This window comes from Dermacentor variabilis, chromosome 1 (assembly GCF_050947875.1).
Source record: "Dermacentor variabilis isolate Ectoservices chromosome 1, ASM5094787v1, whole genome shotgun sequence".
NCBI classification, from domain to species: domain Eukaryota; kingdom Metazoa; phylum Arthropoda; class Arachnida; order Ixodida; family Ixodidae; genus Dermacentor; species Dermacentor variabilis.
Window position 1 is genome coordinate 186,447,440 of NC_134568.1, and position 24,110 is coordinate 186,471,549.

The 24,110-nt window shown below is 41.9% G+C and overlaps 1 protein-coding gene across 2 annotated transcripts in view; it reads left to right on the forward strand.

The window, feature by feature from the left end:
- The first annotated feature begins 783 nt into the window (after positions 1-783).
- LOC142589684 (RAB11-binding protein RELCH homolog) overlaps positions 784-24,110 on the forward strand; it is a 210,697-nt gene continuing 187,370 nt past the window's right edge. For both annotated transcript variants that reach the window (XR_012829913.1, XM_075701229.1), the window contains exons 1-6: positions 784-1,132; positions 1,823-1,912; positions 3,793-3,864; positions 4,215-4,381; positions 11,069-11,269; positions 14,264-14,352. Coding sequence is in view for 1 of the 2 variants with exons in the window: in XM_075701229.1 (XP_075557344.1) it covers positions 817-1,132; positions 1,823-1,912; positions 3,793-3,864; positions 4,215-4,381; positions 11,069-11,269; positions 14,264-14,352 (935 nt within the window). In the remaining variant the exon portion in view is untranslated. The remainder of the gene's footprint in view (positions 1,133-1,822; positions 1,913-3,792; positions 3,865-4,214; positions 4,382-11,068; positions 11,270-14,263; positions 14,353-24,110) is intronic.

Consider the following 24,110-nt stretch of genomic DNA (forward strand, 5'->3'; position numbering starts at 1 on the left):
AAGTAAAATCTCCATAAAATGTATCCATTCACGCATATTACATCTTTACTCACCTACAATGCATGACGAAGCGAACAAAAGCAAGAACAGACGGCCAACTGTATTAAAGCGAGCGCGAACCTTGTCGTCTGTCCTCCAACTTTAGTGACCCGCTGATACTTTTTACGTAACGTATAGTCGTACATGCAATAACAAGTTCTCATAGTTAAATAAAACATGTTTTCGCGTAATAATAAAGCTAAAACAGATTTTCACATGCTGTTTTAGTAGAAAGTGAATCATTGTGACAGACGGAACGGTACTTGCCAAGCTCGTCTTCAAGGTGTCCTGTCTCTACGAGAACGATGCCAATCCGAAGTCACAATATACCAGCATTCCCGTGCATACCACAGCGCAGCAGCGCCAGATTTCCCTGTAGGTAATATGGTGAGAAACTCTATGGCATAGAGTTTCATACAGTAATTATTGTACGAAACTCTATGCTATATAGAAGCCTTCTAGCTCACTGTAGCCGCGTTAAGGACGAGACACGACACGAGACATACGAAACCAGTCGCGCCACACTTCGCTCCGTTTGCAACGTGCCGCACACGGTGCCAAGTCAATATATCGCGAAATGAAAATACTTAAAGTTCGAATTAGGGACTATCCTAATCGTCGACGAATTTTTTCGTTCCTCCATGCCCAATAGCATTCACATTGTGTTCGAACAGCTATTTGGTTCGTACCATGGCTGGGGCTATGATTTCCTTTTATCATCATCAAGTTTTTTCTCCGTGGGGTTGTGGGGTTATTCGGCTGTCGTCCGTCAACATAATGTACTCCAAACTCCGTGGTGTGGCAGCTGGGCTGGCAGCTGAAACGATGGAAAATGATATTTCGAAGTGCACATCATCCCTCGACACTTCGATTCTGCTTCCTCTACCGACTGAATTAGAAAGTGTGCACGACGTGACTATAGACAAAATTGCCGCGAAGCTTCTGAAAGACAATTTCATTTTGACTGCTTTGGAATTGCATGCCGAGCTCTTGGAAAGCGGCAGGGAGCTACCCAGGCTGCGGGACTATTTTTCTAACCCAGGCAACTTTGAAAAGCATAGCCACTCGACTTTTGATGCTTCTCCGGTGCTGCGTGCGTATACAGAAGCAATTTACTTCGCTTGTATGATGTCTGCACTGGTGGGCTATGGAACGGCTCTCTGTAGAACAGCTGTTGTCGGCGAAGTACCGTTAAGCGTCTGCGCGCAGTGCATAGCAATAGAAAAATTTTTGCATCTGGTTCGCTCTACAGGAGGTAGTGCGAAACTGACGCACATATGCCATGTTGTTGCTGATCAGCTGTTTTACTTTGCAAGAAAGTGTATTGTGGATGGTGAGAATTCTACACACGCGCGCTCGCATGCGCATATGCAAGACTTCACATAGAACGTTGGAGATGAGCAAACCTTAATTTTCCGATCCTCTCTATGCCATTTTAAACGCGAGCATTCTTTGTATTCACAAAATAATGCAGCTGACAAAGTTAGTTTCTTGGTTCTGTAAATGGTAGCTGTATCAGTTCGTTTGCGTGCCTAAATTTCCTGAAATAGTGGTGTACTGTAGGAACTTGCTCAAGTTATTACGCCTTTTAAGCGGTGGTTCTTTGCTTTCGCCACCCTTGTGTGAATAAAGGTGGAAGAATAGCAGTTCATACTGTAATTCCTGTATTTTAGCCTGCGATTTCTTTGGAATATTTTTGTTTGCCTGCTATACTGTCTTGTTTGCTGCTGTTCTTAGTGTGTTGGTTTTCGTTTGACTAATGAACTGCTTAATTTTTCCACAGCAAGAACATCGAGTGTCCAGACATTTGATTCTTTGGATTTCACAAGGTATTCAGATGACGGAGAGAAACAACTGGATGAAAGAGTTGCTGGTAGGTTAAGTCATGTTTGATACAACTTGTGTACAATATTGTTAAATGTTAAATTAGAAAATTGTTTCTGCATAACTATCGTGACCAACCTTCTCAAAGGAGGTAATGATGCTTTTCATTTTTTACCATAGTACAAGGACATCATAAACTGCAGTCCCTGGTAGATTTGTTCAATAAGTATTGTAACCAATGGTATAAACTACTATGTTGAAGAAACAGTGAACATCTGCAATCTCTACTTCATCTGTAATATCAGCTAGGTTAGTTGCACTTTCAAGCCCTTGTTTTGCATTCAAAATTACGTGCTGTTTTATTATAAGTTTCTGACTTCTTCTTTGAGGAATCCACATACTTTCATAATAGCATTCAGTGCTAGGCTTGCCCATACACACCTAGTCACCACTATCTCTATGCATCTTCATGCATATTCAAGGAGTTTTTGTCAACATTTGACAGTTTTTGTCAACTCCAGTTCAACTACTTCAGTAAATATCAGAAATGCTTGTCCATTATTGCCGAGTCTTTGTGCATTGAGTGACAACTTAATCAGTTTCCTTTTTTTTAACAGGTACCTCAAAAAGCAAGTGATTCTCCTGGCTTTTTTATTACTCATAAATATGCAAATGCATTGGCAGATTTGTCTTATATTTACATTTTTGCATGTGCTGTTGTGTATGCGATGAGTGCACCTTTAACCTCTTGTATTTTTGCCACACCTTTGGAAGGCAGTAATTTTTTCAAGGCCTATTTGAGGTAGATATTCATATGAAAGAGTAGTGCGGGACAAAATTTGGTCCAAGCAGGGCTATTAAGCATGAAAAATTGAAAACGTAACAGAAAGCAGTAAATAAATGAAGGCAATGTGGTAATGTGACACTAGGAGTAAGGCATGTGACACTCATCATCATAATCATGATCAGCCTGGTTACGCCCACTGCAGGGCAAAGGCCTCTCCCATATTTCTCGAACAACCCCGGTCATGTACTAATTGTGGCCATGCCGTCCCTGCAAACTTCTTAATCTCATCCGCCCACCTAACTTTCTGCCGCCCCCTGCTACGCTTCCCTTCCCTTGGAATCCAGTCCGTAACCCTTAATGACCATCGGTTAGCTTCCCTCCTCATGTCCTGCCCATGCCCATTTCTTTTTCTTGATTTCAACTAAGATGTCATTAACTCGCGTTTGTTCCCTCACTCAATCTGCTCTTTTCTTATCAATTATGGAGGCAGAACAAAAAATAGTAGAGAGCATGACATCTGACAACAAGCCTTGGCCTTGCACCCTCCTCTGACACCGTTCCTCCCTCTTTCTCTCTGTGGGGCCCAATGGCATGCTGACTATTGGAAAAAGGGCCTGCACATGGTTGGTGAACCTCTAAAGGCACTGTTTGGTTTATGGTGGCTGTTAATGGGAGGGGGTCACATGTGTCACACTCTCTGCCATGCCCTCTGTGACTCTCCGCTAAGCATGAGGCGGTTAGAAATTGTTACGGAGTCGGGCTCTTTTCCAGTTTGTGTCACTGTTACAGTGAAAAACTTTCAGTAGTTGTTTTTACTATCATTTGTGCATACATCATATTTTATTTATTATACCTTAAAACCTTCTTGTGCATATTAGCTTTTTTTTTTTTCGACATATTAAGCTGATGCAGTATATATAATGTTCAGTCTAGCTTTGTATTCTTAATAGAAAGTTTGTGCTCGACAATGTGAATACCTTTCCTTTGGCAGTTTGAGGCAGCATAGCCTTTGAAAATTCAGCTACACATATTTTACATGAAAAATATTTTCGACATAACAGTGACTCTGGAGTGTCTTTTTTTATTGTACATTGTTGTCTTATACTTAAAAAGTGTTTTAACATTTCTTTTGTTTATGTTAGTTCTAGAATTTGAGCTTAGGAAGGCTCGTGAAACCATCAAAAACCTGCGAGCAAACCTAACTGTTGTTACAGGTGTGTATACACATCTTTCATTTTTCATTGTATTGTCTTTGGAATTTAGTAGAGTGCATGAAAGTATTCTTCCTGGTGTGTTGTGTGATAAGCATATGCAGATACACATATTTGAGGTGACCTTATTGGCTATATATTTGCCAGACTAGGACTGTACCAGTGATCACAGGTAGAGTCGCTAGTATTGACGAGATTGAGCTTTTCATAAAAGTAAGAAATGTTTGTATGGAAGTGCAGTAAAAATGTTCCATGCAAATGCTTAAGTTACTTCAAAAGAGTCATAGCAATGTCTTTGTTTCACTTTTGTGTGTTTTTTTTTTCCCTGTTTTTTTTGCTCTTATACTGTGCAGAGTCTGACCCAAACACTCCTGACAATGGCAGTGAGCACACAACTGTTTCAGAGGAACCTTTGCGCCCTCATGAGCGGCGAGCTGTCAACTTCCTTCTGAATGAGTACTTACTAAAGCATGATTACAAGCTGACATCCATCACTTTTTCAGATGAGAACGAAGTCCAGGTATTTATTTACTAGTTATTTATGTATACATATTATTTATTTATTTATTTGTTTATTTATGTTACCTTCAATGCCATATGACACTAAAGAGGGGAGTGGTTACAGAGCAACAAAAAAAAAAAAGAACAATTACAGCAATAATTAATGTATGCCCCCCAAAAAAAGGCTCCCACCTATACAATATACAATAACTATACAATACAGTAGAACCTCATTCATACGTTTTGGGAGAAAACACAAGAAAGAACATACTAGTAGGTGAAATGTAGGATCTGAGGTCACTAAAAAATTTGCAACTCGACTGTTGTCGACGTGTACATAAAACAAAGCGTTGCATGAATCGTTGCAGCGTGAGACACCGGCGCACGCTGAAGTGTTGGGGCTTGAGTGGCCAGGGGTGTGTGTTGTCATTTTTGCAGTTTTGGCAAGCTTATATTTGTGCTCCTTCAATTCGGCCTGGCTCAGCAGCTTCTTCAAGCTAGGCACTTTGGCGAGAAGTTCTTGACGTGCTCACTTAGCGTGAATTATTGCCGCAGTAGTTGCTGATGTGTGTTGAGCCGTTGGGGCCCTGAGCATTCTGAAATGCACATTGTCGTTTTATTGCGTAGTGTTACAAGCGGAACACAGGAAACCAAAACGAAATCAAGTTGGTTGGTAACAACGGAATATCATGCCTACAGTGCTACCAGAGCGAAACGTCACAGTCACTTCGTGCTGCCTGCAGCAGTTAACGGCAGCACATTTGGGTTATCGCCTATTAAAAGTGGGGTACGCTTCCCTTAAGCTCTATGCCCTTACGTACTGTGAAGCATATAGATGAAGATGCTTATCGCATTAGATTCAGTGGTGATAGCTGTGAATGCGGCATGCGATGACCTGGGAAGAGATTTGCTGGTACCGGAATAGGAAATGAGCACATGCCGACGTTTTCACGCGAGATGGACAGGCAAGTATTATGGTAAAACTGCTGCGGTGGTTAACTACTGTTCTCAATCGCACGAGCACCGCGCGTATTTAAAAAACGTTATCTAGCAACCGGAAAACGTATCATGCAATGCTTGGCAATGTACTTAATGTTGGTGCCGAAAGATTGTGTTTGTCGAGAACGTATGAACTGGTAAGAAAGAAGCGTAACTGTATGGAGTCATTTTTGTTTTCTCGATCGCGAATGTTTGTGCCGGGAAATCATATGTAACGAGATCATATCAACAAGGTTCTACTGTATTAGCTGTGATTAGTCAGCAAGTACAAAAAATACATAACTGTAAATGGTAAACAGTTTTAATATGAAATTTCACCTAATTATACAATGCTAGCTAAAGTATGACAAAAAAGTTGGTTGTTATTGATAGTTACAGTATCCTCGGGGAGGATGTATGGGGCAAAAAGAGATAGGTAAAATGACTTAGTGTTACAAGATACGTCAACTTTATGACAGTAGTCGACACAATTAGGTGGTCACAAAGCATATAATTATGGTATAATTTGTGAAATAGACTTAAACAGGATATTTTACAGCATGACGCAAGAGAAGAGAGTGCTAGGGTGGTTTTCATTAATGTTATAATGGAAGTACAGTTATAATTGAATGAAGCAAACAGAGTTATTATGTACGAGTTTGAGCAAAATAATTAGATTTTCGTGGTAGGGATTGCATACAGATGAAGTGCATTCAAGCTTGAAACATACTAATGTTTTATGGAGTAATAATTTTAATATAGATGGTGCTTTCAAAAAGTTTGCGTATGTACACTAACATTTAAACGGCGTTATTAGTGATGTATTCAATGTGAAGCGCTCAAGTTAGGTTAGACGTGATATGAATACCCAAGTACTTATACGAATTGACAGATTGAAGGGGGACATTGTTTAAATAGTTTGTCGAAGGACTGTTAGAACTTCTAGATATATGCATGACTCTGCATTTGTTAATATTTAAATTCGTTCACCATTTACATTTCTGAAACATTCCAGTTTGATGTTACTGAGACACCTCTATTGCGAACTCATGGCAAATCAGTTCTGCGGAATTCGGCAAGGTGGAGGAAGGTTCATGAAAGAAAAATTGACATCCATTTGTGTGTAGCACAAAGCTACAAAGGGAACCCACATGGGTTTCTCACGAACAAAGCTTCATAGTTGAAGAAAAATTCATCTTGGTCCAGGATTTGAACCCGGGACCAACGCCTTCCGACGTGGTCACTCTACGAGAGATTCTGTGCAGGTCCCAAAATGCCACACTTTGCGTTTTTTTAATAATGGTCAGTGACCTGTTATACAAATTAAGCTTTTTAAACATCCATGCACATGACTGCAGCTCCTGCTGCTAGGCTTCTTGTGCTCAAGAGCATTGTAGTTTTTAGAATGAGCACTCGAAACTTATTAAATCTCTGCTGGGCTATGGAGGAAATAAAAGCTTCGTCACACAGTCAGAAGTCAGTTCTAGTCACACACAACATGGTATTTTCCTGACAAAATATACCGCTCGTGCACTGATCAAGCACTCCAACAGATTCAATATATCTCCTTTGTATTTAACTATCTAACTAAAACATTGAGTCATAATATTGTTCATATATAAGCTTATACAGGTGAATATCGTTAATTTGAACACGCTTAATTCGAACTTCCGTTTTTTTTTCTCGAAGTGACGCCATGGTCCTGTCAAAGTTATGTGTATTCCAATGGGCAAAAACTCCTGGTAATTCAAACGCGCAAGCATTTGCTTGCGCGTTTATTGAAACATACCATGCTCCGACAGTGCTCTTAGCAGTGTGCAAAATCATGCGGCGGCGCCTTCGACCAGCATTGCCCTGATCCCGCCATAGAGGAAAGGCTTAGTAAACACCCCTCAATGTGGCGTGTGAAAAAAATAAAAGCAGAAATTTTATCCTTTCTCAAAGCAAGGTCGCCGTTTCTGCCTCGTGCCATAATGCCCCAGCCACTCTAGCGGCAAAACGCGCGCCGCGGGAGGGATCGATGCTGGGCCGATTTTTCATGGCTTGCTGCGGTGGCAAGCGAGCCGCAAGTGCAGGAGACCAATAAGAGTGGCCCCTACAGTGACATACGTGCGGGAAATTGGTATCATGGGGATCTGCCTTACCGCTCTATGCGTACTCGCGTCTGGTTCAGCCGGATTGCTTCTCTTTCGCACTATCGTCTGCTCGCGTCAGCTCTCACTCGCACTTGTTTTGGTTGGCTTGGTTGGTCTTGTCCGCACTTGTTTTTTTACAATGATGCTTCTAAACTGAGATGTCGTGATGGAAAGGTTGTTGGAGACAGTGCGCCATATCTGATTATGTATGAGAAGACAGACCCTGAATACAAGGACACGAATGCGACAACCACTACCTCGTTCTCCTTGTCTCTTGAATGCGACAACGCAGAACAGAAGGGAGCACACCAACATAATTATGATCAGCGGCAATAACTTCACCATCTTGATAAGACATGACTCGCATTAAGAACGCAGGACGAAGAAGGTAAACACAGTTCCGGTCTGTCAGCAGACGAAGGAAAAAACGTGCGAGCACATAGAGGGAAGCAGCAGTGGAGACCCAGTCCTGGCCTGGGCAACTCCTTTGATTCAGTGGCAGTAGGTGACAGAAATAATTAGAGCCATCCAGCAAGCTGGTGGGAAAGCAAATCTGCTTCCCTCTCATCTTTCCTTGCAACTATGCTCCCCTCGCCCTCCATCTCAACTCCCTCATTTTTGACATTCTCCGTGCCGGCACTGGCGCCGCTAGTCCTGCCGGCTCGGTGCCAGCTTAGCCCGCTCCTTGAAGTTTCGTTTTCTGCCGTTATCAGGGAAGAAGCGAGTATTGGGCGGCGTGGGCAGTTTCATGGTCCTCGTTCACTGTGTGCTTGCACGCCGCGATGTTTCACGACTCACACCGTTCGTGCATCATGCTGTGGTGCACAAATACTTCAAAAACAAGTCCTTTTAATTAGAACAAATTTTTGGGCTCCAAGTTTGCTTTGTCGAGATCCAACTGTATATATCATATGAGTCATAATATTGTTTATTTGTAATCTTGTATGACTCACACATAAATTACAACGAATTTTTGATCATTCATCATGTGGCAATAGCATTTTTTAAAGATTATTTAATCTTTTTAGATTTCAGCAAGGTCTTCAACAAGGTCTGTCGTAAATTACTATTGTACAAGCTGAACATACTAAATCTAGACGGCAATTTGCTTAAGTAGATTGAATGTTTTTAGATTAATTGTGTGCAATATGAAACAGCTAACGGTCATAACTCGTCACCTACTGTGGTACATTATGGTGAACCGTAGGGGTCACTCCTTCGACCTTTGTTATATTTGATTTGCATTAACAATTTCAGTTCCACTATTTCTTCCGACATTCACCTTCTTGCTGATGATGTGTCATACTTTGTAAAATATCTAATTGTGATAACCGTTCCTGCCCCCAATCTCATCTGAACTAAATACCATAATTAGTGCAGTAAATTTTTTTTAAAATCCCCTTTTTTGAATCAAGAACTCTGTGGGTGTGACATGGGTACTCTACCACCACTCCACAACAGCTTTGTGTTGCCTGGGGGGAGAAATTATGTTTCTCTTTTACTCTCCTAGTTCACAAAATAACTTTAATGGATGATATTAAAGTTAACAGCAGGAAATATGAAACCCCATAATTTGTGTTCGAAAATGAAGCTGAAAAGTACTGTTAAATGAAAAAATGTACTACCCTTGTAGTTTACGAGTGCCATCAAGCAGACCGTGTCAAAGAGTATTAGCCAATTCCATAACCTTTGAGATTTTAGATGCCACACTTTATGGGCCACCGGTGTATAAACCTTCGACATGCTGGGTACATGAAGTGTACACATGAGACTTGTTCTTTACAAACTACATGTGAATTACTTGTAATCAATAACATTTTTTCTAGATTTTGTGATATTACGATTATTTTGTTTACTCCGTAACATCAACTGTAATTCATTTACTTTTTTCATGCATATAATGAGTTACTTTATTGAATAAACAAGCTATAACAGGTGACAGCTTTGAGAACCTGAATTTGCCAGGAACAAGAGTAGAACATCTGAGATTGTGCCACACAGCAGCCTCGCGAATGCGCATGTTCAGGCAGGCAAACCTGGGAGCTCAGTGTGTTTTCTCATTGAACCTGTGCTGATATTTTTTTATAGTGAAAGCCAACTAAGATGTTAATGCTAGGAAATTACATATGGACACTTTTTTCAGCTTCTCATTTGGCCAGCTGGGAGCTTCTCCAGGTACCAGCAACAATGAAGTGCTATACTTTATCAAGGACCCAGATGCTGTGTAACCGCAATCTGGTGCTCAAGATCTGTATGTGTTACAATACGGCCCTACCCCCCAGCACACATTTTTTTCATAGAGTGAACTGGCTAATCACCAGGTTTCTCCCTCTGTTTTTTCTCCTCGAGCAACTTTTTAGTGTCTCTTCTCATGCCCTTAGAACTAAAACAAAGGATGATGACTGGCGAAATTAATTTTTTTTAATTCAAAATTTTGTAAAAGTTCTTAGTGCAGAGGAACCTGTGAAGGACTGCAGAGGATGCACTGGAAGTGCCAGACCAGCTGGTTCTGTTTACTGTATCTATGCAATATTAATAGAAGTTCGGAGGAAAGTAGAATAGACATAATTGATTACTTTTTAGTAATTCCTCAATTACTTTTGTGGGGCAGTAATTGGTAACTGTAGTCAATTATATTTTTGAATGAAGTAATTGTAATTGGTTAATTTTTTTCTGTAACATGTACAAGTCTGATACACAAATAGTTTGGCTCCATTCAAGCTGAATTACCCGATGGAAAATAGAGGCCACTGCAATCCCTGCTGTATATTGCATTGTCAAGGTTTGCGTCCTTGCAGGGGTATTTCCCGACTCATGTATCTAATGCCCTGGAGAACTTCAAATTTTATTGTGTCACCGATAACCCAAACCACCCTTGTTAGATAAATTGTCCTGCTTACAGAGGCACAAAGTGGCAGCAGTGCAGGGTGACATTTATGCAGAAACCAGTCCTGAGCATTGCTTCTGTAAACATTTGCTCAGTTGTATGACTGAGGTTGCTAAGTCATGCAAAAGGGGGCATGGAATTGGAGCTGCATAGCACAGTCATTGACATTTGCAGTGGAGTCTGATTTTTGTGTTTTAGCATAATTTTAATCTTTGGCCACTAGTGCATTTCCTGCTCTTGCATGACAGATCATAATGTGCTCAAATTGACAGTCAAGGTTAACTGCTTGTGGTACATTTGTGGTTATGGCACTCTCCTGCTGAGCACAAGGCCATGGGGTTTATTCCTGACCGTGGCAGCCAGATGCTGATGCTGAGCTTTGGGTGCATGGTAAATAATCCCCGCTGGTGAAAATTATGGTGCTTCTCATAGCTGCTATGTTACTTTGGGACATTAAACTGAATCATTCACCTTGATGGCAGACGTGATGATGGTGTCAGTGTAGAAGATTCCTTCTACACTGATGGCTGTGTAAAGCAAGTTGTGACTCCATAATTTAGCACAACAAGTTAGTCATATAAGCGTCTGCCAAGAATGCATTTTTGAAGTCTTAAAACTATGAGTGAAAAGTTGCTGTACCATGGCCACATGTTCGTTTTACATCAAAGTTTGACTGCTGCTATAGCCTACGTTGCCATGCTTTCAGGACTTTGAGGACTGGGATGACGTAGGTCTGAACATTCCCAAGCCACCTGATCTGGTGCACCTATACCGTAGTTACAACAAGCACTCCCGTCTTTGTTGCGATGTTGTAGAATGTCAAGTGCAGACTGACTTTGAAGATTCAAATGTGCAGCGAGACCTCACAAACAACTTGGAAGCTCTTGCAGCTGAAAAGGCCGCCCTGGTGAGTTGTCATCATCTTTTATCAAGCATGAATAGTGCAAACCACTCACTAAAACGAGTGTTTTCTGATCGTAATGGTTACTTTGCATTTCTTGATGTTGCTTTGAAGTCTTAAACCAAGGTTGTAAAATTTTCTACGCTCCCATTGGCTGACTTAAAAGGGCCCTGAAACATCTTTTATCGAAATCTAGAAATGCATTTGACATTAAAATAGGCTGTTTCATAAGTGCTTTGCAGCAAAAAGTACTTCAGTGTGTTCAGCAGATGCGGAGTTATTAGCAGTCAAAGATTGCCTTTGATCCCCTTTGCAATGCTTATGCTCATTCTTCAATACTTTGCACTGTGAAGGCTACGATGGAGTGGGCATGCCCCCAATGCTCCGCCTAATAGCGTGCAGTTCAAATTTGATTTTAGATGTTCACGTAGACGCCACTACTTCCGATTTTCATGCCTACAATGCGTCAAACTCGGAGGCTATCTCTAAACTTATGGTTGAGTTCACGGTGTCTCGAACGTCGTCTTTATTTTCGCATGTGTGAGTACATCAGTCGCTGCCACATTGGGTAAGCTATGGATACTCACTGCGAGCTCATGATGAAAGAATTGCTCACGTCTCACCATGCTCACCATCGCCATCTTGCTCACCATCATCACCATGCTCACCATCAGCTTCGAGCATGATGGTGACCCACCTTGAAGGTGTGCAACTTGGGAAGCAGATATCCTGTTCCAGTTGGATGTCGGCATTTGGGCCAGCTTGCCACATGCCTGGAGCCTCATCAACCACAAAGACCACTTGGAGCATGTGGTTGTTCTCAGCAAGCCGCAGTGAGCTCTCCCTCTTGGAGTGCGCGCTCGCACTCATGTGACACAGTATGGCCGTGCTACGTGGTGCGAACCGGTTTTGTCCTGCAACAGCTTGACCGACGGATAGTAGCCACATCCAAATTGCCAATTCTGAAGCGCTGTCACTAGCTCAATACATACGAAGCAATGTCTGCCAGGCTGTCTAGCGAGGAGCAGCTAGGAGTGAGCACGCTGGCAAGCATACGTGTAGTCTGATCTTAGGTTTTGTTTGGTTCGAGGCTAGTTGAGTGTTCAAAACTAATCGAAATTAGCAGGACCCAATTGCTACTACACCAATAAGCAGTTTGTCCAAAGTTTTTCATTCCTGTGCTGGGGCTGCGGCTGAGCATTACAAAACGATAGTTGGCTTCTTTCGGAAGCATGTAATTCTTATGGAAATTCTAAAGCAGATTTTCGCTTACTTCAGTCTGTTTATTAAACTGCGTCAATATATATACGCAGTAACAATTGGAAGACGTTTACTGATCTAAACACTCTTCTTTACTGATGTCAGCTATCAGCCAATAGCAGTCATCTATGGGAATCTTGCATATGATGATATATGCAAGACCCATTTACTATGACACCGATAAGCAGTGTGGCCAAAGTTTAATTTATACATGGACGGCTGTGGCCAAGTGTTAGCAAATTATAGTTGGCTTCTTCCAGAAGTATGTGATTCTTATCGAAATGCGAAAGCAGATTTTTGCTTACTTCAGCCTGTTTATTAAACTGTATCAATAAATATACGTAGTAACTGTTCCTTAAAAAAAAAAAGTACACTGGTCTAACACCCTTCTTGACTGATGTCAGCTGTCAGCCAGTAGCAGCCGTCTATGAGAATATTGCATATTACAATATGTACAAGCCACAAGCAGCTTCGAAATGGGTGAGGTGGAGGCCTCATTTCAAAAGAGAGTGTTTGAGAAAAAGATGACATTGCATTCTACTTGTGAGCTCCACACCTTGCGCACAACTGCAAAGTTTGGCTGAGATGTTCACAGCAGCATTTGCTATCTATGGACTGTGGTTTTTCACCAAGCCTGAGGAGTGGTTCAGGACCCTTTTAAAGCATAGGATAGTGCCAAAGTTTATTTCGCTTATGGGTGTAGTGTTGAGTTGCATCTAGGTGTACATATGAAAAGTTGCATGCCTGTCTCCTTCACCATAGTAACAACCAGCACAGTGGAGACTGTTTCTGTTGGGGCTTTTCTTCCTTCCTTTCTTTTTCTTTGCTGGTGCTGCACTGCCTGTACACTTTATCAATTTTCTTTTTTTGATTAGCAGGTGCCATTTTGATACATGTGAACATGCGCTGCTTTATTTTTGTATACTGTGCACTGCATTTTTTTTTTCATTAGAATGTTGTGCATTGTTTGTGTGTTTATGTATGCACTGTTCAGTCTAGTGTATTTCTGTCGATCACGATTAATAGTGCGGCAGCACAAAAACAGTGAAGTCCACTGACAACGCAGAATACCAGTTGCTTTGTTAATAGAATGCACAATCAGAAAATGCACAAAAGTGGATGAAATGCATGACATGTTCATATAACCAGTACACATATTTGATTTACCTAACTAACAGACTGGAAACTTCACTAGTACCATAAAAGCAACTTGAACCTCCACTAAGAAACTGCCTTTTGCCACAGCATGCACAGAATTTAAGTAACTACAAAAGCCATTTGTTTACAAGCATGGCCTAAATACTAGTATGTGTACTGAAATACTGTAGGATTGCACAATGAATGTTGTTCAGATTGTGGCTTCTCAGAGTTCAATGCACACCCGTAGCAGTTTACGCTATCCGCGTTTCACAGAAATCCTCATTTTGTTTACATTCCTGATATCCATTTGTGTGCAGCAAGTAAGAAGTGTGATATGGTAGGTGCGACCAGCTGCTCTGAGAGTAAGGATATGCAGGCTTCCGTTTGAATTTTCAGCTGTTTTCTTACCTTGCATAGGTGTAACATTTTGCAGATACGAGACATGGTCATTTCTTTGTGATTTAAGTACTGGGCTTGGGCTTGTTTGTTTTCAATCCATTAGACTGGTGACAAACCCATTAAAGTGCTCAGCTGTTGGTTACAATAATTATTTACAGGATGAAAAGAATTCACAATATTTTAATACTTTATTTGTTCCAGGAAGCTGAACTTAACCTATTAAAGGTGCATATGGAGAAGACCAACCAAGAAAATATTTTGCTAACAGCAGAGCTGGACAAAGTTTTGTTGTAAGTAAATTTTTAACCCTTTCAGGGTCGATTTTCTTCGTCATATGCGACCGCCCAGGGTTAATTTTTTTATTGCGGACTTAAATTCTTCAGAGGGACCTATCTAGAAAAAAATTTACCGTAATTTTTCTAGGGTTTTTCTCATATGTTCCTGCTCTTACAGTAATATGTATTTACGTCCATAGCGTAATCGAACTGCATAGGTGAGGGCACTCAAGAAAACTGTGTGGTTGTGTGCCTGTCAAAAATGAAAAATGTGTAACAAAATTCTGCTAATCTTCATCTTATCGCCAACCAGAGACAATTAGTTTTCGCAAGTTAAAAAAAATAAAGAGAGAAGAAAGAAAGAAACCTCCAAAGGAAATGCATGCATGGCGGCATCCTTCACGTATGCGCATCCCTGTGAGCAATAAACAAGCGAGTAACAGGCGGTCGCCCATTGAGCGATTAGTAATGAGATAGGCATCAGTTTTGCGAGTGCAAAACAAAATTTCTTTGTGACATGTACACATACAGAGAATGGGTCACCTGTGTCGGCATTTAGTAAACAAAAAGTGAGTAAAACCCATATTTTAATTGTAATCGTCATGATGACTGATGGCTGGTTGCACAGGTTTTTCCGTAGTTATTGGAGGAATGGGTCTATAGGAAAATCCTCCTCTGTAGTGGTGTTTGAACTGTTCACTTCTTTGCCAGGTGTGGTAACTACTTCTTTGTGGCATTTCTATAGCAGTGACGAGGCATGCTATGCAGCTCAATGCACATGTGGTGTGGCATTCAGATGCATGACTTCGCTTTGTTCTTTGTGGAGCACTATAGCCTGGTGTTGCAAGCATTGGAATGTTATGTTGGAAAGTGAAAAGGCAAATTTGTTTTGTGTAGAGCAAGGTTCCTTGTGTGTTTAGAAATAAACCTGAAACACTTGTCTCAAGGAATGTTAGTGAATGAGCAGTTTCTACAGAATGTACCAGTGTCAAAGCATTTATTTATTTATTTGCTTATTTATTTTAATTTAACATACTGCAACCCTACAAGGGCTATAGCAAGTATGGGTACAGCGGAACTGTGGTTATGGCAACTCCAATTTTGCGACATACTGGGTGTTGCGACTGTATAGTGCAGTCCCGGAAAACAAATGAAGAACCTTGACTATACTACACAAGATTGTGCATGTCCCGTCTCGCACTACAACTCGCATGAAACTGAGAATGCAATGGTAGGTGCGTCAGAAGCATTGCCAGCCACAAACAGCTCCTTTGTGGTGCTGTTCTCCTCCGTCAGGAAGGGGAGAGCACCCATATGCATGCAGAAAGCCAAGACTGGTTTCTGGTTTGGCTCCTGGCCTCCTCTTCCCTCGCACTCACTGCCCTCACATCGTTTGTTTCCCTTCCCCCTCTTTGCGTGGCTCGACCTCCCCCGCATTCGTCCCTTCATTGCCATCTCATTGCACTTTCTCTCTCACGGCGTTATGAGGACAAGGTCTTAACTGAGTTCAGATTCATTTGGCATGTCTGGGATCTGGGTTTCTTGTAACCACTTCCAGAAAAAAAAAAAGGTCAGTTAGGTTACTTGTAGATGTATAAAAATGAAAGTATATTAAATGATACCTTGTTGTGCCGAGAACATGTAGCAATAGTCTGCAACTAAGGATACACAGTTAAACTTTGCTATTATGAAGTAGGTAAAATCTCGTTATATCAAAATTAATTGAAAGCCCAAGCAAGCGATAGCAGAGATCAGTTGTTCACCGAGATCGTGCCATGTTTCAACACGTATGAGCCATGCCGCACTGTCTGCGCATGCGCGGACCTGCGGACGCGAGCTTGCGCGTGTCTGCAAGCGTATGTGTGGTGTGCACTTTATCGCATTCTTGGCTTGTCTTGTGTCAGCGCGCCTGGCTACACAGCTACGGTGCAGTACATTCAACTCTCTGAGAAGCAGATTTATATCATGGAAGAAAGTGGTTAATTTTTCCTTGTTGTGCTTATCTAACAGCTCTAAAAACACAACAGTTATGTTTATATATATTGAAGCATTTTGAAACACTGTCAATAACAATGTATGAAGTGGAATCTTCCAAAGCATCTATGAATGAGCCCAGTGACCATGCACTGTCATGTGCCTTTGTGGATGCAAACCACCATTCCTCATGTGGCGTGGCAGGCGCAAGGCGCATAGACACGAGCTAGCGCACGTTTGCAAGCGTACGTGTAGTCTAGGCTTTACCGCGAGTGAGCTCCCCTCCCCCTCTTTCTTTTTGTTCATGCGAGTAGGCAGCACTCGTGAAGCCACCATCTTTCTTGTCTCACCCTTGCACACTTTCACTCGCACCTAAAGCACAAAGTATGTGAGCAATAGGATCTTATCGCACTTGGACTGTTACAGAACCTGATGCGGCTCCATTGCGGTGGTTGCTCTTGTCGCGCTGTGCGCGATTTGAGAGGTTCGTTTGCAAGCAGACCCTTGTAATTAAATTATTTGACCATCGATGTCTGCGGAAACTTCCATTTGTCGTCTTGGAATTCCTTTGTGGCAGAAGCGAAATTTCATTATATTGAAATTGCATGCAAACACACTTTCTTATTTGAAGTTCTAAATGCATGATGGTCTATGGACAAGAGGTTATGAAAAGTTAAATACTTCATTATATCGAGAATTTCGTTATATTGAAGTTCGTTATATCAGGGATCAACTCTAATAAAAAAATGAGTAATTAGCCGTAGTGGGGTGGGATGTAAGTCTCTGTCGCTGTCGCCCTCTGCTGTGCCGCCGCCTAGTGCCATCTTGTAATTCATGGTTTCCGAGATTTGCACATGGTGGCAAGTTTTGCCCCAGCCATCCCATGCGCAGAAGAAAGTAATTCCAGTGGTGGGCATGACCGGCTTCTTCTCCGCACCGCAGCGTTCACACTCGAGGGCTTCTTGTGCATTGAAGAGGCTTTCACATGCTCTGGTATTGTTGTTGCAGCTTGGATGAAGCGAGAAAAACAGGATTGTGCACTACTATATGATCCCTTATTCATTAGAAAATGATGGCTGAAAGTGTAAGAGAGTTAAAGTGCGGCTGTTTATTCTCAAGTACGTTAATTTTTTTCACGCACGCATACTCCCGCTACATTCATGTGGGTATGTAGAAGTGGTATATCTCTGCAAGTGCTCATCATGAGATGGGTAGAAAGTAGGAACAGCCACCGACTAGCCCCTTTCATTGACGTTTTGAACTGTGTATCTAGTGTTGGCTTTGTTAGCGAATGCACAAGCCTAACTCACAAGAATAGGTGTGCCAGTTCAAAGTCGAATATTCAAGGTGAAGTCTCACTGAAAGTGCAAACACACAATGAATGTTTCAGCTAAGGTGGAGCAAGCTTTAAAAAAAGGTTTCATTGCAGAGTAAAGAAAATCCGTGTGTTCTGCTGTGTGCATTTGTGTGCCATTGCTTGCTGCGGGCCACAGTTTCAATGCTGGATGGAGCGAGACATTGTGCGCAAAGCGTGAAGTAGTAAATCATGCAATTATTTACGTGTTGATTAGTATGTTATAGTTGCTGCCCAAGCGGTAATTATCATAATTATGAGCAGTATAATTGATATGTTAATTACACCGAGCACAAAAATCTGTGTATCTGCTTACGGCATGTTTATTTTATTTATTTTAAGAAATATTTATTTATGAATACTTTTCAGGTGTTCAGGAAGGCATTGGGTTAGTGGATAACTACAGTTACTTCAATGTAAAATAAGCATTATGCAACAAGGCAAAAAAGAAGCATCAACATAAAATCTTTATTCACAAAAAGTAGGAGTGTGCAAGATCAATACAGTCAATTCAAGAAGTACAATTGAAATGAAAACTACAACTAGGAAAAAGTATGCACAGTAAGATATACTAATAAATATTGCACGAAGATCATTGCACTGCATTACAGAGTAGGTGTACAATGTGGCAATTGCCATGTCAATTTATGAATCACTGCAATACAAAGAAAAAAAAAGTAAGACCAAGGCAACAATTAAACTATGGCATCTTCTATAAGCTGCAAGTTCAGAGGCAAAGATGGTGTGTGAACCCACACATTAAAATTAAGTTATTAACCTAAGTGCCACAAAAATGGATAAGAATATAGAAGAGTGCTGGAAACAATAAACCCACTAGAGAACTAGATGGTTAAGGCGTCAGATAGTTCAAGGCAGAGCTGAAACATCGCCTGGTATAGATTCTGTGAAAATCCAGTGAAAATGGAGGCAAGTGAAAATAGAGGCAATGCACATGTTGAGTTTGCGTGCAGTCTGCCTTCTACGGCTGCCTCCGCATGCGCTGAATGATGATGGTGAAGATTTATTGATGTCCCCTTTGAAAAATGGAGGTGACAAATCGGCACCTATCCTGCTTGATTTAATCAGGTATGCTATACACGCTTTTAATTATGGCATTTTGTATATACATCTCCTTAATCTTTTTTTTTCCCTCAACAGTTCCCGATCTACCTTGTACTGCTACCTATGCCTGCAATGGATCTGGTCATATCAATCTTTTCACAGTTTTTTTTCCACCAATCTAAATATCTCTTGCTTATCTCAACTGCTGATCGGTTGATGCTTTTGTCCACATTATATGCAAGTGCTTCTGGAAGGTGTTCGTTACCTCTGGGTTTCACTGGGTGAATCCCTTCGCATTCCATTAGGATGGGCTTAGTGGTCTCTGGATTTTTGCTGCAGCATACACATGCCTCATTTTGTTGCAAATATTTTCTCCGGTATGTTTTTGTCATTAGGCAACCAGCTCGGGCCTCAAATAGCAAGGCACTGCCCTTTGTGTTATCATTCAGATTTTCTCTTATAATTATTTTTTTCCGATTCTTGTAAATCTCCATGGTCTTTTTGGTTTCCATTGTTTGCATCCAATTCGCTGTCTCTTTTTCTCTCACTTTCTTTCTGATGACTATTCACACTTTCAATTACCCTGTAATTGGTTGCCAACTTGCTCGACCTCTTCCTCCATTCTGTGTCCATGCTTTTCAGGTAGATACTTGTGCACTTTAGCTGCCCATTTATTTTGATCCATGCTCCTGAGTCTGTCTTCAAAACTAATTTTGCTTTGCGCTTCTCTGACTTAAGACAGGCCTGACCTATGTCACCCTGCACTGCCTCATTTGTGGTTTTACTGCGGGCTCCCAAAGCCAACTGGCCTATCGATCTTTCGTTAACTTTTAAACCCGACAAAATATCCGATTTGAAGCACACAGGGACATTTGTGTATGTTAGCGCTGGCATCATTACTCCTTTCCAGATTCCACGCAACTCCTCATATTTATTGTGGCCCCAAAGTGCTCTCTTTCATTATTGCTGCATTCCGCTTCCCCTTTATTTTCAGATTATTTTGGTGGGTGCTTGAGTAAGTCTTTCCTTCATTTATCCATACACTTAGGTAATTATATCGCTTGACTATAGGTATGACATACTGTTGAATTCACACCATAATTACTCGCCTCTTCATTAAAGATCAAGATTCCCGATTTCTCTGTGCTAAACTTAAGGCCTAGATTTGTCGCTACACTGCCATAAATATTCACAAGTGTCTGTAAATCTCTGTAAATCGCGCTATGTAGTCCGCATACATCAGTATGGGGACTTTCTGTTGCACCATTTGTCCATTATGCATGTAGGATAAATTAAACCCTAATTTGATGTTTTCCAGTCGTCTTTCTATGCCCTCAACATAAAGCGTGAAAAATAATGGAGACAGAGGACATACTTGCGTCAGTCCTTGGGGAATTTCCACCACTTCATTACAGTTTCGAACTTCCCATACAATTTGTACTCGGAGTCCTCTGTTAACAGCACCGTCCAGGGGCGGCTGATTATGCATACCGCGTTACATTTTTTTTGCTGGCCAGTGCAAAACCTGCCAGTGTGCAATCTCGGAGGCCATGAGTAATTTAACTGCTGCGCCCTCCGCCAGATAGTGTGGAATACCTCAGTTCGGCTAGGGTGCATTACTAGTGCCCACCCATTCTAAAGGATGAACCCATATCAATATCATTGGCAGGACGCCTCCATACACACACACGCTCACGTGTGTATGAAGGCTCTGTAGAGTGCGGTAGGATGCCTCAATCAACATGCAGCAAGAGGGAGGACACGCACCTCGAGGCACCCTTGAGTTTGGGAGAGAGGAGAGCTGGGTTGGAGAAGTGCACCTAAGTGCGCATGTGCACTGTCATCCTTGCGTGTGTGCGGATGCAAAAGCGATGTTCTGGCCTTGACAAAGCCCTAGCGTGGCTCAGTAACTCTGAGTGTGTGAGGGGTGTATAATGGCAACATGCTGCTGCACTGAAAGGTAGCTTCTGACGCTGAAGAGAGGAAATGTAAGCAAGCGCTCGATGGGCCATTAAAAACTTTGACAAAACAAATAAGCAAAACAAATAAGTACAGCCTCGCATTGGTTTGCTAGGAGAGCATGGGTTGTTCGCAGGCATTGTTTTAGAAGCTGCTGCTTTATATATATATGTGTTTGTTTATCTTAACCTTTCCTTGCAATTCTTGAAAAAGAAAATTTCAGTGTACATTTCTGCCTTCATCTAGCGGCTCTGAGTCACAAGCCCTGAACCTGCCTGTAACCGAGTCGTGCTTATACTTCAAGCATATAAAACATACTGAGATTTGCTGAATACGTTCCAATTTCATCTTTAGAACCTTCTTATGCGGGTTTCTAACTGCGCTACCATATTCTAGGTCCGAACGAATATAAGTCCTTTAAAGAGCCCCTCGCCAGGTCTGGCCATATTGACCTGACAAGTGCAGAGCATACATTGCACGATAACAATCGTGCCTGCAAAGTATTACATCGCTTCGCACTGTAGAAAGATCTGAAATTTCAAACCGAACGCCGTTTTTCCTTCTCCTTGCGTACACATGCTAGTGCGCCTACGTACACGTGCTAGTGCGCCTACGTACACGTGTTTGCACTGCGACATCGCTCGTGGTGACACGTGACTTCGAGAAGTATTCAAGGCAACATCTTTTATTTGTGTAATATGTTACTTGAATAGATAAATTAAAGCTTAGAGAAATAAAACACACAAACCGAATGTCTGCATGTTTTTGTTTTACTTCACACCGCAGCAAGAAAGATGTACTTCAGTTTCGTCTGCTTGTTCCCACGTCGTGCATTCGCGCGCTAAGACACCAAAACTATATAATTTTCTACCGTGTTCCAGCATGGGAGCATGCTCTGTGAACTGCTTGTGTCTGCCCTAGTATTCGTGTAGCACTGACTTACACCACTAGTCAGGTGTCCTTGTGCGCGATGCGCAAAACCGTGCGCTGCACGAAACGAGACAATCACAACAGCTCGTGTGCGACGTCATCAGCGGAAGTGTGCCACGCCACAAAAAAGCGAGGAGAGAAAAAAAAATGAAGGTGGGCCCCGTGATGTATGATTCACGTGATCGTCAAGGTCCGGTATGGGAGAAAACAAGGAAATAATTTTGCTTGCAGAGGCTAGACGGGGCGAGTGGAGAGAATCTTGTTGGGCAGTGGAGTTCGCCTCCTGAAATTATGGGTTCACGGCACTGAAATATTTCTATCTTGGCTATTAATGAGCTGATTTGAAAATTTTTTTCGGCGCAACGCTCCCTAAAGGAGACATAACAACTTCCAGCGTACGTGTAACCAAAATTTGCTATGTGGTCTGGTGAGGGGCCCTCTAAGCCGTTAACTTCTCTCATCACGTTCGGTAACTTCCTCCCCAAAAAAACCAATTTCTGATATGCTGACAAAGCATGGTTTCCTTAAAAGGAAAAGGGCACTGGTTTTGTTTGAAATTTCAGCTCTTTTCACGCTGTGCAGCGGTTTAATACTTTGCAGACACGATTGTAAGTGCGTCATCTATGCACTATGCTTGTCTGTTTGTAATGCCCATACCTGGTGACGGGTCCTTTAAACTCCACTATTTAATAACTTTTTGTTCACAAGGGAAAACATTTTGATGAAGTTTCAGAGGTGCCCATTCAATACGTCAACTTGTATCCATAAATTAATCACCACACACAGCTTATACCACTTATAACTTAACTGCTTATAGTGCCGGACCGGCCATAACGTGGCCTTTCCTGACTCCCGTTCACCCTCCCATAGAACTCGCCGGCGATCACTTTAGCGATACTATCGCCGTCGCATGATGTAGCGCTCAACCAACCATTCAGCTCATCCGAATTTTGCTTATTCAGTCAATCTGTGCATGCCTGATGGCGGTGATACGATCGCTGAAAGGGATTGTAGCAGAATACGTCTCCAGCATACTGCTGGTAGTGTAGCCATGCGAGACGAAATACTCGTTGTAATGTGGCTTCTGCGGGAAAATCCCGCAGACAAGCGCATTAGCGGGCGTGCTTCTCAATGAGGTGCACCGCCGATGGGAGGAGAAAGCGACGTGGGCTATGTGGAGAAGGAGTTGAACGAACAAAGAAGGAATGCGGGGGGGGAGGGAGCAGTGGTGGCAAGGTGCGGAGGTTGCCTAGGCAACAGAAGAACCTTTGTTGGCTACTTATCAGTGGTGCATGCTCTGCACTGAAAGCAGATATTGCGTGTGCAGCCTTGACTCCTGTCAGTTTAAGCAGTTTGAGTGGTGTAAGCGGTTTAAGCAGCTTAAGCGGTGTAAGCGATTTGAGCGGTTTAAGCGGTTTAAACGGCTAAACTTAGTTTGGAGCCTCAGAGGTTTAACTCTTTCGTTACCACGAGCAAATGGTCGTTTTTTATAGGTCTCGCAAAATAATTATTTATCACTACAAATAATATTCCAGCACACATGGCAGCATAGCATATTGTGCATAATGGAATGTTGTTTCCAAAAACATATGTTGCGAAAAAAAAAATTATTAGGTAAAACATAAAAATTCTAGAAAGCACCATTTTTGCTGCCACCTAATGAAAACAACAATAAGATAACATGATATATACAAAAATATTAATACCAAAGGAAATTCAGAATATACATTTGAAAGATAAATAACTCATCAATAGTGTCTGAAAAAATAAATGCTCAGTACACAGACGTTCTGCGGATACAAAAAAGAAACTAAGACCAGTTCATTTCGTGGACATTGTGAAGCATAGGTGCACTCAGCACTTTTCCCACAAAACGTCTGGTTTTTGTTGAACTTTGCAGTCCTCGTAACACATTTTGCACTTCCGCCTTTTCGGCATCTTCTGAGGATGGTCCGATGAGAAGTCCAAGAAACCTATTTCACCAGTTCGTCTAGAGTCATGCACCGCTTCCAGGACTGATCGCTCTCAGTGTAGCTGAGCAACTACAAGATTATGCATCCAAGCCTACACTTCCAAGGTGCTATGTGGCCAAGAAACACATCTTAATCCTTCGCACACAAACTTTCTCCAGCAGTATGCCATTTATTGAAGAGACCGCAACGACGCCCTTGCCTTGTCGAGCGGTGTGGCCATAGCAGTAGATAAGGGTGTTGCTTGCTAGCACTTACAGCTTAAGATGCCCCTAGAGGCAGTTGCGGCCCCTACAATGCTCTTTAACAAGCTGGTCACAAACTTCCCTATAGATCCCCCTGAACTACCATTTTTCAAAAACAGAATTTCACAGCTTTATCTATGAACTTCACAAACCTTATATTGTCAAAGGAGATCTTAATGCACACAACACCCTTTGGAGAGGTTGTCATTGTGATGCCAGAGGGCGCTTAATAGAAGACTTCCTCTTCTCCACAGATTCATGCTTGCTAAATAGGAAAGA